The sequence below is a fragment of the Chamaea fasciata genome, unplaced genomic scaffold (assembly GCF_029207755.1).
Source record: "Chamaea fasciata isolate MVZ Bird 193981 ecotype frontalis unplaced genomic scaffold, bChaFas1.0.hap1 SCAF_4, whole genome shotgun sequence".
Lineage (NCBI taxonomy): Eukaryota > Metazoa > Chordata > Aves > Passeriformes > Sylviidae > Chamaea > Chamaea fasciata.
In genome coordinates this window covers 52,589,901-52,605,334 of record NW_027094089.1, presented here as the reverse complement: position 1 = coordinate 52,605,334, position 15,434 = coordinate 52,589,901, and the positions used below count along the sequence as shown (strand labels likewise).

At 40.3% G+C, this 15,434-nt stretch overlaps 1 protein-coding gene across 2 annotated transcripts in view; it reads left to right on the top strand.

Annotated features, from left to right (window-relative positions):
• The window catches only part of GAK (cyclin G associated kinase), a 79,318-nt gene extending 68,610 nt beyond the window's left edge, over positions 1-10,708 (top strand). For both annotated transcript variants that reach the window (XM_066181574.1, XM_066181573.1), the window contains 4 exons: positions 859-1,071; positions 2,467-2,615; positions 3,740-3,916; positions 5,213-10,708. In XM_066181574.1, coding sequence (XP_066037671.1) covers positions 859-1,071; positions 2,467-2,615; positions 3,740-3,916; positions 5,213-5,314 — 641 coding nt within the window. In that variant the 3' untranslated portion in view covers positions 5,315-10,708. The remainder of the gene's footprint in view (positions 1-858; positions 1,072-2,466; positions 2,616-3,739; positions 3,917-5,212) is intronic.
• Positions 10,709-15,434: the final 4,726 nt, after the last annotated feature.

Genomic DNA, 15,434 nt, shown 5'->3' with positions numbered 1-15,434 from the left:
CTGAAAACTGAGTTGACTGCAGTTGAGTGATTTCATGAAAAAATAGCAAAAAGTGCATTCCTAGATTTTGCTAGGTGTTGTATTGCAATACTGGGTTTTATCAAAGTGTGGTATTTCAAAATATAATATGGTATCTTGTACATGGCCCTGGGGAGACATCCTCTTGTGCAAGTTCGAAATATGAGCAGCCACTACAAAAGGGAGGCATCAGGAGAGCTGAAGTGTGAGGAGCCATTTTTGAAAGAGCAAATCAAGTTTACGTTGCTGTGTATACCCTGACAAGCTTGGCCTACGCCACAGTGGGGTCATTACGGTATCTCCTGCAGGCTGCAGTGCTTTTCTTACTCACATGCAGTATATTCCCTGTGAATGCTGCTGCAGAATAATATTCTCATCTTCCTTTAAGAGTAGTGCAAGGAATCACTAGAGACTTGGCAAGCATTCATTTGAAAATATTCTCAGTCTGTTACCACTTTTTATAATTATTTTTTTTTATTACGCACTGCATATTAGTAGAAATATAATTAAATGGGAGGCAGAACTACTGTTACAGCCAAATTATCTCCTGGCCTGACACATGCCTGACCCTTCAGATAAGGGTGTATTTTTTTGCTAAAACTGACAGTTGAGACCTTGAGTTGTAAGAGAAGTCTTTCAGTAAAGCTCCAGCTCCTGCCTTCGAAGTTACTTGTTAATGAGACTCTTAACTTAATTTAACCCACACTTTCCTGTTATATTTTCTCTTGAATGGCGGTATCACTGTGAGCTATGTGGTTATATGTCAAGACCAAACTGTCTAACTTGTATTAAACAGGTGACAGCAATGAACTGAACAACTGATTTTGTATTTATTGTTAGGTTCGTCCACTGCTGGCCTCTTGGGTAGTGGATTTAGTCAGAAGACTGCTCCATCTCAGAAGCTGGGAAGTCAGTGGCAGAAATCCCCCAAACCACCAAGTACTTCATGGCACTCCCAAACTAAGTCCAGCACAGCGGCTAAGCCCAACTACACAGTAAACTTGAGCGTTATTGGAGGACGAGAAGAAAGAGGAGTCAGAGCCCCAAGCTTTGGTAAGTTTTCTAAATGTGTGTTACTTATGTCCCATGTGAAATTAGTTGGGTGTTCTGTTACCTGCAGAAGCTCTTCTACCTTCATATTTTTATTTACATTTAGGTTGTGTCTAGTAGAAAACAGAAAAACACTTAGCAGATCCTGTATCCTGCCTTTCCAAAGCTATCCCAGTACAGAATAGACAAGCTGATGATGGCACAAGGATATGCAAGTTTGGGCGTAAAGTCTCAAGGCTATAATTACTCACTCACATAGGTACTGGTTTTGTATCAGTGAGTTTAGAACAGTAAATTTGATCCATTAGGGGAGAGATGGTTGATAATATTGTTTCATGTTAGTCTGTTTGTGATACAAAGGTAAAGGGATATAGTCTTTTTCATAGCTGAAGAAGAGTACTTGTCTTGAGAAAGACTGAGGTGAAAATTCTTGTGTTTGAAAGAGACATGGGGACAGGACCAGACGGAATCATACAGTCCTTTAACATGTTGCGACTGAGTAGGCAAACCTGGAGTTATTGGGGCAGGCTTGGCCTCCTCTGTATGAACTTTCTTGGAAAATTTTATTTTCTGGTGGGTTGGTATTAGGATTGTCCCTCCATAAAACTGACATATAAGTGAACAACAACAGGTTCTTCTTTAAGTTGGAATTATTTTGTTGGTCCGTATCTGGAAACAGGTGTTGGGATGGAGAGGCAGTGGGCATAGGTTGCAGCATGGGAAAGTCTGTAAGAACAAGGGGAAAAAATCAATTGATGTGATAAAATGGTGAAACAGGTTGTTGTACTTCCTCTCCCCTAAAATCCAATGGAACTCACCTGGACAAGGACTTAACAAATGTACCTGGTTGTCCCCGATTTGAGTGGGGATTGTACTAGACAACAGTCAGAGGCTTCTTCAGAATTCAGTTATTCTACAGTTCTCTGAAATTTGTTGGTTCTGTAATGAATATTCATGTTGGTATTTTATCCCTTCATTATTCTGGGTAAGTTTTAACATGCTTAGATGTTGACTACATGCTTTCAATGATAGTATTGAGTATATGGTTACTTGAAAAACTGCTGCATAGCACTTGGAACTAACTTACAGTAGAAAAATGGAGCTGTTTCCAAAATGGATAGATGTGTGCTCCCTCAAATCTACTCCATTTTTTAAAAAACAAGTAAATGCAAGTATTTAGTCAGAGGTTAACATGTGAGGTTGTCTTCTCTGCTTGACTGAAAGTTTGTTAAGGATCCCTTTTATTTCTGTCCTCCTTAGTTCTGTGGCTTTGGGTGTCACTGAAGGATATTGGTCATGGTATTTGGCATGATAATGCCATCCAGGTGTATCTAAGGGCAATATATTTTCCCTGTTAATGTATTATATGAAACTTTACGTTTTTGGTTTTTTTCGTAGGTCAAAAGCCAAAAGTTTCAGAAAATGACTTTGAAGATCTCTTATCTAATCAAGGATTTTCAGCGAAATCTGATAAAAAGGGACCAAAGACAATTGCTGAGATGAGAAAACAAGAGATGTCTAAAGATATGGACCCCTTGAAACTCAAGGTTTGTTTAACAGTGTTATTGATTTAAGTGAAAATCTGATCTTATGCTTAGAACTGCTGATAACAGAGGAGAAGGATACAATGACTAACAGAGAAACTAAAGGGTCATGGTTTAGAAAAGATGGATTTAACTGGTAATACAAAAATACACTTTAAAAATAAAGCATGTGAGAATAGCTGTCTTCAGGGTGACCGTGTACTTTCATTTCTTCGTTAATGAGTGGTGCTGCTGTCCTAAGAAATTACTAGAACATGCAATTCTGGAGACAGAATTGAAGGTGTTCCTTGCTGTTCAGATTTTTTTGACCCCTTTAATCATTGATAACTTCACATATTAATCCACTTCCAGTTTTTCAGTCTTTATGGTACTTTAGAAAAGTTAGTGAACGAACTTTAAAGGGATGCTGAAATTTGTTTTCACAGTGTATTTCCTGAAGAGAGAGTGCATAGCTTGCGTGGGTACCTTTTAATACAAATCACCACAAATGGAAATAAATACAGATACTTAGTTACCATTCTCACTGGTGATAGTAAGTGTTCAATGAAAATGCTGTATTCCTGTATTATGGCTTGAATATTGCTGTTCAAGTCTGAAAAGTTACTCTAATAAACTTTGGGGATATCTCAAAGAGCACTTTAGTCTGTGCACCTCTGCAGGTTGCTTAAGTAAACATGAATTATTAATAGACATCATCTTTTGTACAAGGTTTGTACCATAGAAGTTATAAAATATATTTGCACTTTTGCACAAATCAAGTAATAATTTGTGTGTGTACCCTGACAGGGATGAGAACAATGTAATATTTAAATGTAGTAAATGTTTTTAATTACTCTTGTCATTTGTCTTGCGATTAATTTTACAGGGTTTGTGACGTGTAACTATCTCAGTAATTTCTCTTGCAGTGACTGAATTTCTGCAATAAACTAGTAACAATGAGCTATTTGCTAGTAGTACTTGCAAAATATCAGTTTTGGGTGGCTAGGGCAATTGAATTTGGAGAGTGAGTGCAGTAGGACAACTGCTTTAGTCACAATGATATAGTCTTGCAGAGAGTGAAGATTGTCTGTAGTGGCTGAGAATGCTTAGAGTGCTGCATTCAGTTCTATATGTTTTAATTTTCCCAGATTCTTGAATGGATTGAAGGAAAGGAGAGAAATATCAGAGCATTGATATCCACTCTTCATACAGTGCTTTGGGAAGGGGAAAGTAAGTGGAAACCGGTCAGCATGGCAGATTTAGTAACTCCTGAACAAGTAAAGAAGTTCTACAGGAGAGCAGTGCTTGTGGTTCATCCTGATAAGGTGAGTGTGTTCCTCTGATCCTCTTTATTATAGGAGGAAAACAAACTGCTTTAACCACACCATACTGGTTACTGGACAATGCCTTGCTTCTCAGTCAGCACCCTAGATGTTCTTCACTGTGCTTCCATTGTCTTCTGAATGTGGTGTCCTACTGTGTTCAGGTAGTACAGGATAATTCTTGTCATCCTGACACAGCACAGAATTCAACAGAGAAGTGTTAACAAATGAAAGATCGCATGAGGGTTGTACTGAGCACCAAAGTCAGTCATTCTGGGTTGTGACTGACAGATGGCAGATTTAATGCTGATAAGTAGAATCTGTTTCATTTACACGAGCTGGTACTTCAAGTCTTTTAGAACTAGTATGGAGACTCAGAGGCTGCCACAGCAAAACTGGTAGGAAAAAGCCTGCTGTACCTCATTTACAGCAGTCTTTTTAAAAATATTTAATGCATCCCAATGTGTCAAGGTAGCTTCTTGTTCTGAGCTCCTGCACTGGATATAACCTAGTTTGAATTTCAGGTTTGTATTCACTGGTGGTTTAGTAAGCAGTAGTCTAAATCCTATGTTGTCTTGTGTCCCTAATAAACATGGCATTTTTTGGTTTTTTAGTTCCCCTTCTCCTTCAGTGTTCTTGGGTATGTGACTTCTTCAGCCTTCATGGTGGTTTTTTAGGTGTTTTCTGTAAGGCCCTTAATGCATCAGTGTCAGACCACAGCTCTATTTAGGGCATATTTGTCTTCTTCGTTCTTTTCTTCTGCCACTTATCCATTAAAGCACTCTCTAAATGTGTTGATAAAGTACTGCAGGTGGCGAAATCTAAGCAGCAGAGGAAGGGGAAGGATACTGGAGGGGGCTCTGGGGCTTCCCTTTTTTATTGAAGAGAACTATCTTTTGGGACCGTATGTTTATTAACCACAAGGGTAGGATTGTGTTGGCCCAGATTCAGGGCTGCTGTGAAACAGGCAGGGAATCAGGACCATACTATCTTTGAGTATGGAAGCAAACACACAGGAAGTGCTATGTTAGTCATGTTGAGTCTTAGCATCATTCACAACCAGCAACAGTTTTTTCTCCAGGGAATCCCATTCAAAAGAAGTTGTCTCAAAGACGACTCAGATTTTATCCTTGTACACTGCTGCAGATCTCTCGGGAAGCAATTCCAAAAACGACTTCATTTGATTAGTAAGTAATAGTAACCAAGACGATTTATGAAAAGAACATAATAAATAAGAGGTGGGATCTTTACTAAATTTCTAATGTTTTTATGCTTATGGTATGTTCTCTCTGTTTCCAGGCCACAGGACAACCCTACGAGCAATATGCCAAAATGATCTTCATGGAATTGAATGATGCGTGGTCAGAGTTCGAAAACCAAGGATCTAAGTCCCTTTTCTGAAACTTCACCTTTCACAGAACTGCTTCCAGAAACTGGAGCTGCGCATCGTTATGACTTTATTGCGCATGAGATTTATGAAGCGCTTTTCCACCATTTCAGCACAGTTTCTAGTCATGCGCTTAAATGTGGGGATGTATTTTGTAAGATGTAGAGTACAGAGCGTTACATAGGTGCATTAAGAAAAAAGCTGCTGAGTACCTGTAGAAATCACAGTCTGGGAGTAAAGGTTTCTCTTCAGTTTTTTTATAAGAAAAATAGAATTTTAATGAAGCTAAGTAATTAGTGATAGGCTAGTATTAGTTATAAATCATTCCAACTTAATTGATCTTTGCTGTACCTCTACCGTCCCAAATTTGTCTGTTACCTTGAGTAGTTTTGAGATTCAATTTTGATATTTGGTGCCTGGCGCCTCCTTCGAAGTGCTTTAGTTAGAAGCAGTGAATTTGCTTGGCTTATCTCAAACCTAAGGGTGTATATTTTAATCTGTATTTTATATAATCAGTCTGATAATCATTCTGTAAATAATGTTTTCTGGTAATATCTATGTTCCTTACAATAGAGTAACAGTTGTTTAGCCGAAAAGACACCACATGTGGGAAAGTCCAACAGGGATGTTCTTGATATTTTTTTTTTTAATATCATGAATCAAAAAAGAAATTTTGACTCTGAGGTCTGCATGTTCCTGCTGTTTTGTTTATTTATTGCAGTACTCTGACCGGTGCTTATTTTCCTAGTTCTTTAAATGGTGTCTCTTGCTTCTGAATTCAGTGGAATGTTCCTTTCATTGCACTTCAAATACTCTCATAGAAACAATGTTACTCTGAAACTTGAAGTGTAAGCACAAAGCTTTTACTGTGCTTTATCTGAGTATTAGATAACTCATTATCATCTGGTGAGCATTTAAAGTGCTTTAACAGACATTTTGCTGCATGTTTGAACTTCTGTGTTTTTGATGTACATGTCATCAGTGCATGTGAAAACATGGTGTGTCTTGGTAGACTGTGGAATTTCTGCTCACCTATTTCCATGCGCTGCGTAGTGCAAGATGAGTAGAGACACAACTTAGTAACAACACTTGCCATGTTTTCTCATCCCTGTTCGGAAGGCACTTTTTTACTGGTGCTGGGGTGGATGATGCAAATGACCAATGACTGTTATACTCTGTGTAATAACAAAATGCAATTTTCATATCAAGTTTGAAAATGTTGAAAATTAGGGCTGGGGTATTAAATCTTCAGCAGCAGTCTCTTGATACCAGACAGTTGGGCATTCAAGGGGATATTTTGATCACTTGCCTTTTTATACATTTTGCATGCTTAACTGAGAGGGAAGCTGTACTGTTAGCAGAGGTAACTGTTCAGCTGAGCAACATCTGAACAAGAAACACAAGATTCTAATGCCACCTGAAAGGTGTGTTGGATGAGATTTTCCATTGCTGCACCAGTGGAGAGCTGGTGGGTTAGAGACTGCAGAACTCTTGCAATGTCTAGGCTCTAGCTCTGATATAACACAGTTACTTATTAACCTCTGATCAAAGGTTTTATTTCTGTATATTTGCATATATGTTCAGCTGCTGTGATTTTTTTTTAAGGTGAAGCTAGGATCAGTTACGGATCAGGAAGGTTATATATTATTCATATAGCTGCTGTTGTGTTTCAGTTACTGCTTTGAAGCAGTCTTAAATCTCAGTAAATTTCTTCATAAATGTATGTAGCTTGCTATCTGATTTAAAGTAAGGAGTTAATTTTCCTTTGGACACTTCATTAATTGTGTATGTGTTCTGAAACCATGGAAATTAAAGGCTTCTGCTGGTGGGATAGGTTTGTGGGACACCTCTTTACAGTTCTAGGGCAAGTGTTATCTAGGAATAAGTTTAAAAAGACGAACACAGATAAATAATGAGTTTGAGTGCAGTGTTATATATATACAGTTGAGAGATAAAGCATTTCTAAAGGGGGTGCTCAGAATAAGGAAGGAGTGCTTTAAAACCCCATGTTTTCACCCATTCAGCACATACAGGCAACTTTAAGGCATGCATTTTTATTTGCTCTTTTCTTGAAATAAGTGTTTAAAAATTAAAACATGAAAATTGGGAGGAAAATATCTTCCTCTGCTTTGTATATTTGATAGCATTTTCTGGATGATGTCTACATTAATATTTTTTAAATTTTTCTACTCTTGCTTGCTAAATTTTCCAGAAACATCAGAGAAGAGGCTTAGATGTGATTTTAAGTAAGCAGGGAAAACATGAGTGCAAGTATTTTGCCTGGAACTGAAGCTCCTAGCTCTCTCTTCTAAAAATTACAGAAAATCAAGAAGTTTGGCTGTAGATTCTTCCAAGAGCCATTAGGTAATTACTGAAACTTCAATTGGGTTGACAGAGGCTCCCAGCTTATTTTATGGCTTAGTCCACTCTGGTTCTCAGTGGGGAACTGTCTGATTTCTCTGTCCTGCTCCTTTCTACCTAATTGAATTTTGCTGCTAAGAATCTGGGAGAGGCTTGGTTCAGTAAACTGATAAATCTTGACAATGAAACTAGTTTCGGTAGGGTGTTTTGATTTTGTTTTGTTTTGAGTTTTTTTTTTTTTTGTAACTGTGACATTTCACTGTGTTACATATAAGAATGTGCAAGCAACGGGGATTTCACTAAGGTTCTGTAAGCAAATTGTAATTTGGAAATAAAAAAAAGTTCAAGTGGTGATTATGAACATAATAAACTGAACTTTTTCCTGTACGACACAAAGCAGCATGAGGACCACTAAAGGTGTTTCTTAGTGTAAAACATATATTAGGTACAAGCACCTGGGAAGAGGGAAGTTAAATATATATTTCATGTAAATGTGTATTGAGTCTTAATGTTGCTTTTATAGGAGAGGATCCTTTGAAAGAAAAACGTCCAGGAGTTGTATGAATTAATCTTAAAACAGTAATAAAAAAATTGATAGAAAATTTGGGAATGAGGGCTTTTTAACCTTTTGCCTTGTACTTGGTCATTAACTGTCTGTCTGCTGTTACTTAACCATTAATAACCATTTAATTAATTAAATGGACTGGGAATGGACTGAAATGATTACACACACATTTCATTGCAGCTGTATTCTTAGTGTCCACAAACTGAAAAGCTTTTAGAACAGGCTTCAGAAAAGATTAATCAGAGACTTGGATGGATTCTCTCTTTGCTTAAAATGTTAATTGTTCTTTGCATAGTTAAGTTTTGAAGTGTTGCAGCCACGCCCTGAAAGCTGAATTTCATTCAACTTTTGAATCTGCTTCTGCTGGCTATGAAGCTTTAAGGTGAGGTCACTGGGTGTTGCCAGGAGGTTGATACTCTGCCTACCAGGCTTTGCATGTGGCACCTGAGGTTCTCTTACGAAGCGCTTCTTTGACTCTTGCAGCAAGTCGTGGTGCCTGCTGGCCCATATTGGTTGTTCCTCTGTCTGGTAACAACCCCTGACTAATGTCATACATTGTGTGCAGCCTACCAGGGCTCACTTCTGAGAAGTAAGTAGGTTGAGGTGGTTATTGCAAGAAGAAAGGAAAACAGCACAAGATAGATTAAAGGAAGAGCTGAGAAAAACACCAGGGCTCTAAAGTACATCTGAAGTACTGTTTTCTGATATTCTCACCACTGACCTATTGACTCCTACCTCTGCTCAAAACAGGTGTAGACTAGTAGAGTTTGTAGCCTGCTTTCCTGCTTTTTAAAAGCCTTTTTAGAATGCTGTTGACTGGCTGTAACAGGTAGGAATACCAAGTCCCTACCTTTTTTCTTTTTTTTTTTGTCCCCCCAGGAGTTTCTATAAAGCAGGTTTAAAAACTGTTTGGGCAGGTTGCCACTACTTATTTTTTAATTACATTGCTTATGTTACGTTGCTGTTAGATCTGGGGAGTCCAGCAACAAAACTTTTAAAACAGATCTGTGAAGAAGAATTGGTGTCAAGAGAGTGCATGGCTGGAGTCTGCCTATTAGCAACAGGTGATGTATTTTAACCGGAGGAAATCAGTTGGTGTCTTGACACCAAACACCTGTTTGATGTTTCCACCACTACTGCTGTCAGAGTTCCTTAGGAGCAGCTAAGTGTGTTAGTGGTTAGTTAGACGTAAAGCCCGGAAGGAGAAGGTTCTCAGCATTAGCTGGGTCAATTATTTCGCTAATCAGTGGTAGCTTCTTCAGCAAGTACAGAACAGAAAACCTCCAAAAGTGCTGATGAAGCACATTTCCTTGGAACAGTGGCAGAATCCTTGGTGTTGTACTTGAGAGGGTAACTAGTGCTCATGAAAAATGCCTTGTTTACCTCCATGTTCTTGGTTCTGGGTAGTTCCTCCCTTTTTGTCTTGCCAAGCACAGAGCAGTGGTTTGGTTGTGAAAGCTACATGCACAAGATTAACATTTTGCACAAACCAAAGCAGAGTTTGACTGTAACAGAAATCTCATCAGGTCTTTGGGGCTGCTGGGTTCTGTGCACCATTCCACTTCCCGAGGCCAGACTGCAGTTTCCCCAGCAGTGACTGCTGCAACTCTCTGCTGCTCACAGAAGTATTTTCAGGGATAGTATGAATGTGGAAGCCTTGTTGTTCTTTAGCTATGTCCTTAGTTGTCTAACAATTACAATGTAACGGCTGCTTTGTAAATAAGTTCAGATTAATCTTGTATGACTCAGTTGACCTTTTCTGTCAAGAACTTGCAGGTGATTGACCTGCAAAAGCTGTAAAAGAATGTATCATTTCCCCTTTGAGCCTGTTCTTGGTGCAGCCCAGCTCTCACACCCAGAAGCCCAATGACGAGGAGCTGAGCTCTGGTTCTGAACTTGATGAATCTTGCAATGCTTGTTTACTCTCTCTTTGGGTGAGCTTATTGTAGACTACAGTTTAGACTGCATTAAGCTTCCAACATATGCTCCAAAAATACAAATTCAGTACTTTTTATGAAGGATACGTGTTGTCATAGAAGCTTTTGTTACCAAAAGGGGATTAAGAGGCATTGTGGGAACTCCCAAAACTCTTTAGTGGAATGTACTGTATATTTGCAATGTAGATTTCTAGAAGTGATTGTCATCTCTCATAAGGTCTTGGCTTGCTCTGAGGTCCTTATTGTATTTACCTATACTTGTGATTGTACTTTCAATACCTGTGGTTTTTTTCTGATTTGGAGTGTGTGGAAGGACAGAAAAGATGTTCAGTTCCTGGTTTTGCCATCTTTCAGGAAATGCAATGTACTGTTTAATTTTGCTACTAGTGAAATAAACTTATACCTGTATGTATATAAGGTAAAATAGTCAAATTGGGCCTTGTTTAAAAGTAGATTTAATGTTTGGTAAAATGTCCTTGAACAGATTATTTTGCTTTGAAATGTATTACAATTTAACCAGCAATCAATTAAAACAAGCAAAATAACTTTGTACATTTCTTTCTTTTCCAAGAGAGAAATGGCCTGAACACCCAAAGCATTTCCATTGTGTCTTTCCAGAACAATCTGCCAATGTTAGAGAAGTGGTTCTCATTATTATGTTCAGGTTGACTGAACCTGTTAGGAACTAAAGTGGCTCTTCAGAAGTGTCTCTTCTGTTGGAGATGTGTCGCTGCAGTGTGCCCTGGGGTTTGGTCACTGCATTTTCTAAGAACCTGTGTTGGATTGAGGGGGTTCTTGCACAGGATCTGGTGCAGTGCTTTTCCATTGCCCAAGGGAAGCTCCAGCCTAAGTATATGGTAGTAATTGAAGGAAGAGAGCAGGAGCACATGGACACAACTGAGGCAGGAGAGAGGAATACGAGCAGCTTGTAGGGATAGTGGTGGCTGAGGGGCACATTCAGCAATGAAGGATTGCAGATGGCAGGAATCTGACGGAATGTGGCATGGCAAAGGGTGAGCTGCTGCTGGGAGTGTACTGACAAGGTGCCCAGAAAGCATTTTTTGGCTCCATACTAGGCAAGAAGAGTGGGCAAGCAGGATCTTTCATAGGTGGGAACAAGCCACTTGGTGACATTGAGAAAGTTTCTTTTAATGTTTAAAGCACAAAAATACAGGATAACCACTGGGGATCCCCAAGGAGAAGGGTGAAAAAAAGGGAAGAAATAAGAGAACGGACAGGCATGACCAAAGAAGGATGGGTGGAAGTGCATGGGGCAAGAAAAAGAAGCACTAGCAAGAAAACTGAATTTTCTCAGGCAAAGGCCATTGCTGCTGGATAATGTAATTCTTATTCTGCTTGCTATTTTGAATAATCTGGTGGGTTTACAAGAATTTATGATAGATTACTCAGTGCCAAGATGCTAAAAGACCTTTCTCCTTGTATTACATGCAGAACATGCTACCGCTTTTGCTGCTAATCAGTTTATTCCTAAAATACAAAGATGCTGAAAAATATATTGATACCTACTTCTGGTCCTTCACTGCAGCAAATGAGGATAATGTTAGTGAAGTGCATCTTTCTTTGCCATGTGCAAGATTCTGGCTACTCAGACGTGTATTTAGAAGGACTTGAATTGGGAGAACACAGCAGATAGAAATCCTGAAGAGTCAAGCTAGCAAGCATCAGTAATCACACCAGGTAAGCAGAATGCATTACAAAGAAATAGCATGGCCTTAAATTCAGTATCAAGCAAAGCGCACAAGGCAGAGTGGGGGATTAAAAAAAGGCAGCAGAAACACTCTGTGTACTGTGATGTGCAGAGCAGCCTGTAGTAATCAAAGCCTTCCAAGTCTGTAATTGTAGACACCTGACATGGTTACTGTAATGTTGGAGAGGATATGTTTTGCCCTGCCTCAGGACTGCCTCTCTTATTGAGGGTAAGAGAAGGACTTCTGATAGATTTTTGGGCAAAAAACACTGAAGAAGGGAAAATGGAGCACGTAGGTAGGTGAAGACTTGATCTAGAAGGATCCCTTTTAGTACAAACTTAGAATAACTACTCATCTCCTTTAATCTGTAAAGCTGCTGACTGTTCTCCTGGAGTGGCTCCAGCTCCTAATCAAACTCTGGGCACACACAGAATAATAGCTGTGAAGTTTTCTGGTATATAATGGTGCTGGAAGACCAGCTGTTATTAATTGATGAAGTGCAATGCTTCTTTCTTTGTGCATAACTCTGCTGAGGAGGAGGAGGACACAAGTACTCTGCAGGAGATGGGATCATTAGTGCACTGCTGCTCTGACAACATGCAATGTGTCCAGCACACTTCTAATGTGCCAGAAGAAACCTGAAGAAACACTGATCCAGCTTGCTCAGGAAGCTGATTTAAATTACAAACCCTGTTCTGCCATTGCAGGCATGTTGCTGTGTGTGCTGTGAAGCACTGAGTGTTCCATAATGTTTGAGTTTGGTACATCTGCTGAGTCTGCTCTTCTCCTGATCCCGCTAGCCTAGTGCTGTCAGTCTCATGATGAAGTCCAAAAATGCTGCTGCAGCATTCCTAGAAGGTGTTAGAGGAGTCTGACTCAAAGACTTCCCTCTTGTCAACAGTTCCAAGATGTCATCTTTGTCTCGTCTTCTGAAGTTTCTAAAGCAATGGATTTACTAGACTTCATGTGGAAACTGACCTCTAGCAAAGCAGAAACAGAAACTGGTAACTTACTGCCGTTAGCTGCTATGATGTCTCTCTTAGCTCTTCCTTCCTTGCTGCACACCTGCTCCGTCCATGTCCTAGCAGTGGCTCACCTTAGAGGCAAATAAGGTGCCGGGTTCTGTTCTAGGGATGTTTGAACCACAAGACATGGACTCCCACATGTTTTTCCAGTGTACTGAATTAAGGCTGTTGAACCCCGTATATATTCTATCTCATTTCACACTGAGATGTTTTTATAGACTATGGCTAAATTTGCCTCTCATGCCTTGACTGACTCATTATGAAACCAGGAATGAATGCAGGGGGTTTTTAATTTACATTTTATTACCAACAGTTTTTATTTTCTCAGCCATCTTCACTGCGGGAGCTACCCTCCCATTTTCTTCCCTCACTCACTTCTCCTCAATGGGCTTTTCTACTGCTCCCACCACTATGAGTCTAACACCTATTAGACCTGGAAATTCCTCACCTGTACATACTGCAGGTGCTGCCTCACACATGCAAGGTATGAGCCTCTGCCAGACCTCTTTATTTCTTTTCCCATGTGTGGGACATTATGAGGACCACATCTCCTGTGGAGGGTTGAACTGCAGTTGTTTACCATCTCTAGATGTTTAAAAGGATGTTTGGGGGTTTCTTATAAAATCTTCCTAGGGATTCATAAAAGGGGGAGAGGCAGAAGGGACATCATTCTGCGCTCTGCTTTTTCTAACTGTGGGCAGCTTGTTTTGGCCTGTGATGCACCACTCCTCTGCCACATACCACCTCCTGGTGGGTGGCAGCTGCATTGCTCCCCTGAGTAAAACACACCTGATTGCATGTGGAATTAGTTATCATCAGTAATCATGTTTCTTTGTTTTGGTTGCCATCTGCTGGCAGAATGATGTGTTCATCACCATTCCACACTCGTGACGCATAGTTGTTTTGTTGGGGTTTTTTGTGGGTTTTTTGGGTGTTTGTTTTTGGTTTTGGTTTTTTTGTTTGTTTTTTTGTTTGTTTGTTTGTTTGTTTGTTTAATACTAAGCATTTTGAATGTGTTTGTGCAAGTTTGTATGTGCATATTGCAAAAAAAGGCTGCTTTTGGATGTCTGAATTCACAGGCTGACAATGCCGGAGGCAGAGCTCACACCCCATGAGAAGAGATGCTCCACTAAGTGGACGGAAGCAAGTAATGCTGGAGAATGGGGAGGAGGAGGTATGTCCGTGGGTGGGCACACGGACTGGAAACAGCATAGGAGAGCAACGGGCTGGGCAGTAAGTATCTGGGTAGATCCCAGGGCTGAGCTATGCTTGTGGTCAGCCTGTGGTGAGTAGGTGTGACCTCAGTACAGACACACAGTGTTTAGAATGCAGGTAGACAGCTGCAGTGGCAGGAGGAAGAACAGACCAAGCACCCAAAGCTTCTGGGTGGAGCAAATTGCTCTGCTATCCTAACACTTGCTCTGAGTAAATGAGACTGTAAAATGAGGCCCTGAAAGCTCAGCCCAGGCTGCTTCACCCATGGAGAGATTGTTGAGGTGACTGTGTGTGAGGTTCCTAAGCAACTGCAAGGGGTGCCTGCCTGCACGCTCCAGCACTAGACCCAGGGTGAGCATCCTTAACAGGTGCTTTCATAGAAAGGCCCATTTCTCACCAGTGTTGCTGTGCCCCCAACGTGAATGCCACAACATTCATTTGTTCAGCATCTTGAATACTCAAAGTCAGCTTCTGAATCAAGTTCTGTCCTGGAATGTTTCCTGTCTGAAAAAAAAAAAAAAAAACCAAAACGTCCACAGCTTCAAAGTAAAATTTACACGCATTTATTCATCCTTGTGCAGGATGGTATAAAACTCAGCCTAAATGACAGCAATTCAAAAGGATTTGATACCAACAACACCTTGTTGGGGGTTAGGTTTGTTCCTTCTTTCTCTATTTTTTCCCCATAAGTTACCAAGGAGACCAAGTGTTGGATACTTGAGAGTACTTAGTTGAAACAAAGCGGGGGACAAAGTTTGAAGGAGGAGATAACGCAGGTAAAGGACAGAGCTTGAGGCAGCTGCGGGCTGGTTTGTTTTTTTTTTTTTTTTCCCCGGCATCTGGGGAGAGAGAACGGCTGGGCTGTTGCTGGCTAGAGGAGTTTCACTGTGGCCAGAGGGATCCAGTCCTGGGAAATCTACTATCACCGATTCGGCCTGAATCCTGAGTTTTCCCTGCCACCCGTGGGAGCTAGTCCAGGCTCTGCCTCGCCTTCGGCTTCTTCGGCGCTACTCCTCTTGCTACAGTGTGACCCTGCACCCCCTGCGCTGCCGGGACATCCTGCCCCTGCCTTCTGAGACACTCTGCCATCCCAGCTACCAGCCCGGGACTTTCCACTGTTTCAGCTTGGTGCTCTGAGGATCCTGCAGGGACACCGAAATCAAACTGCCCTGGGTTTTGTGAAACAAAGCCCTCAAGGTTCTTGGTGCTGTTTTCTTTTGTTATTAATGCTGTAGTTGTTTGTTTGTTTTTTTTTTTTTTTTGTTTGCTTTGTAATACATACTAGTAAAGAACTGCTATTCCTATTTCCAAATCTTTGCCTA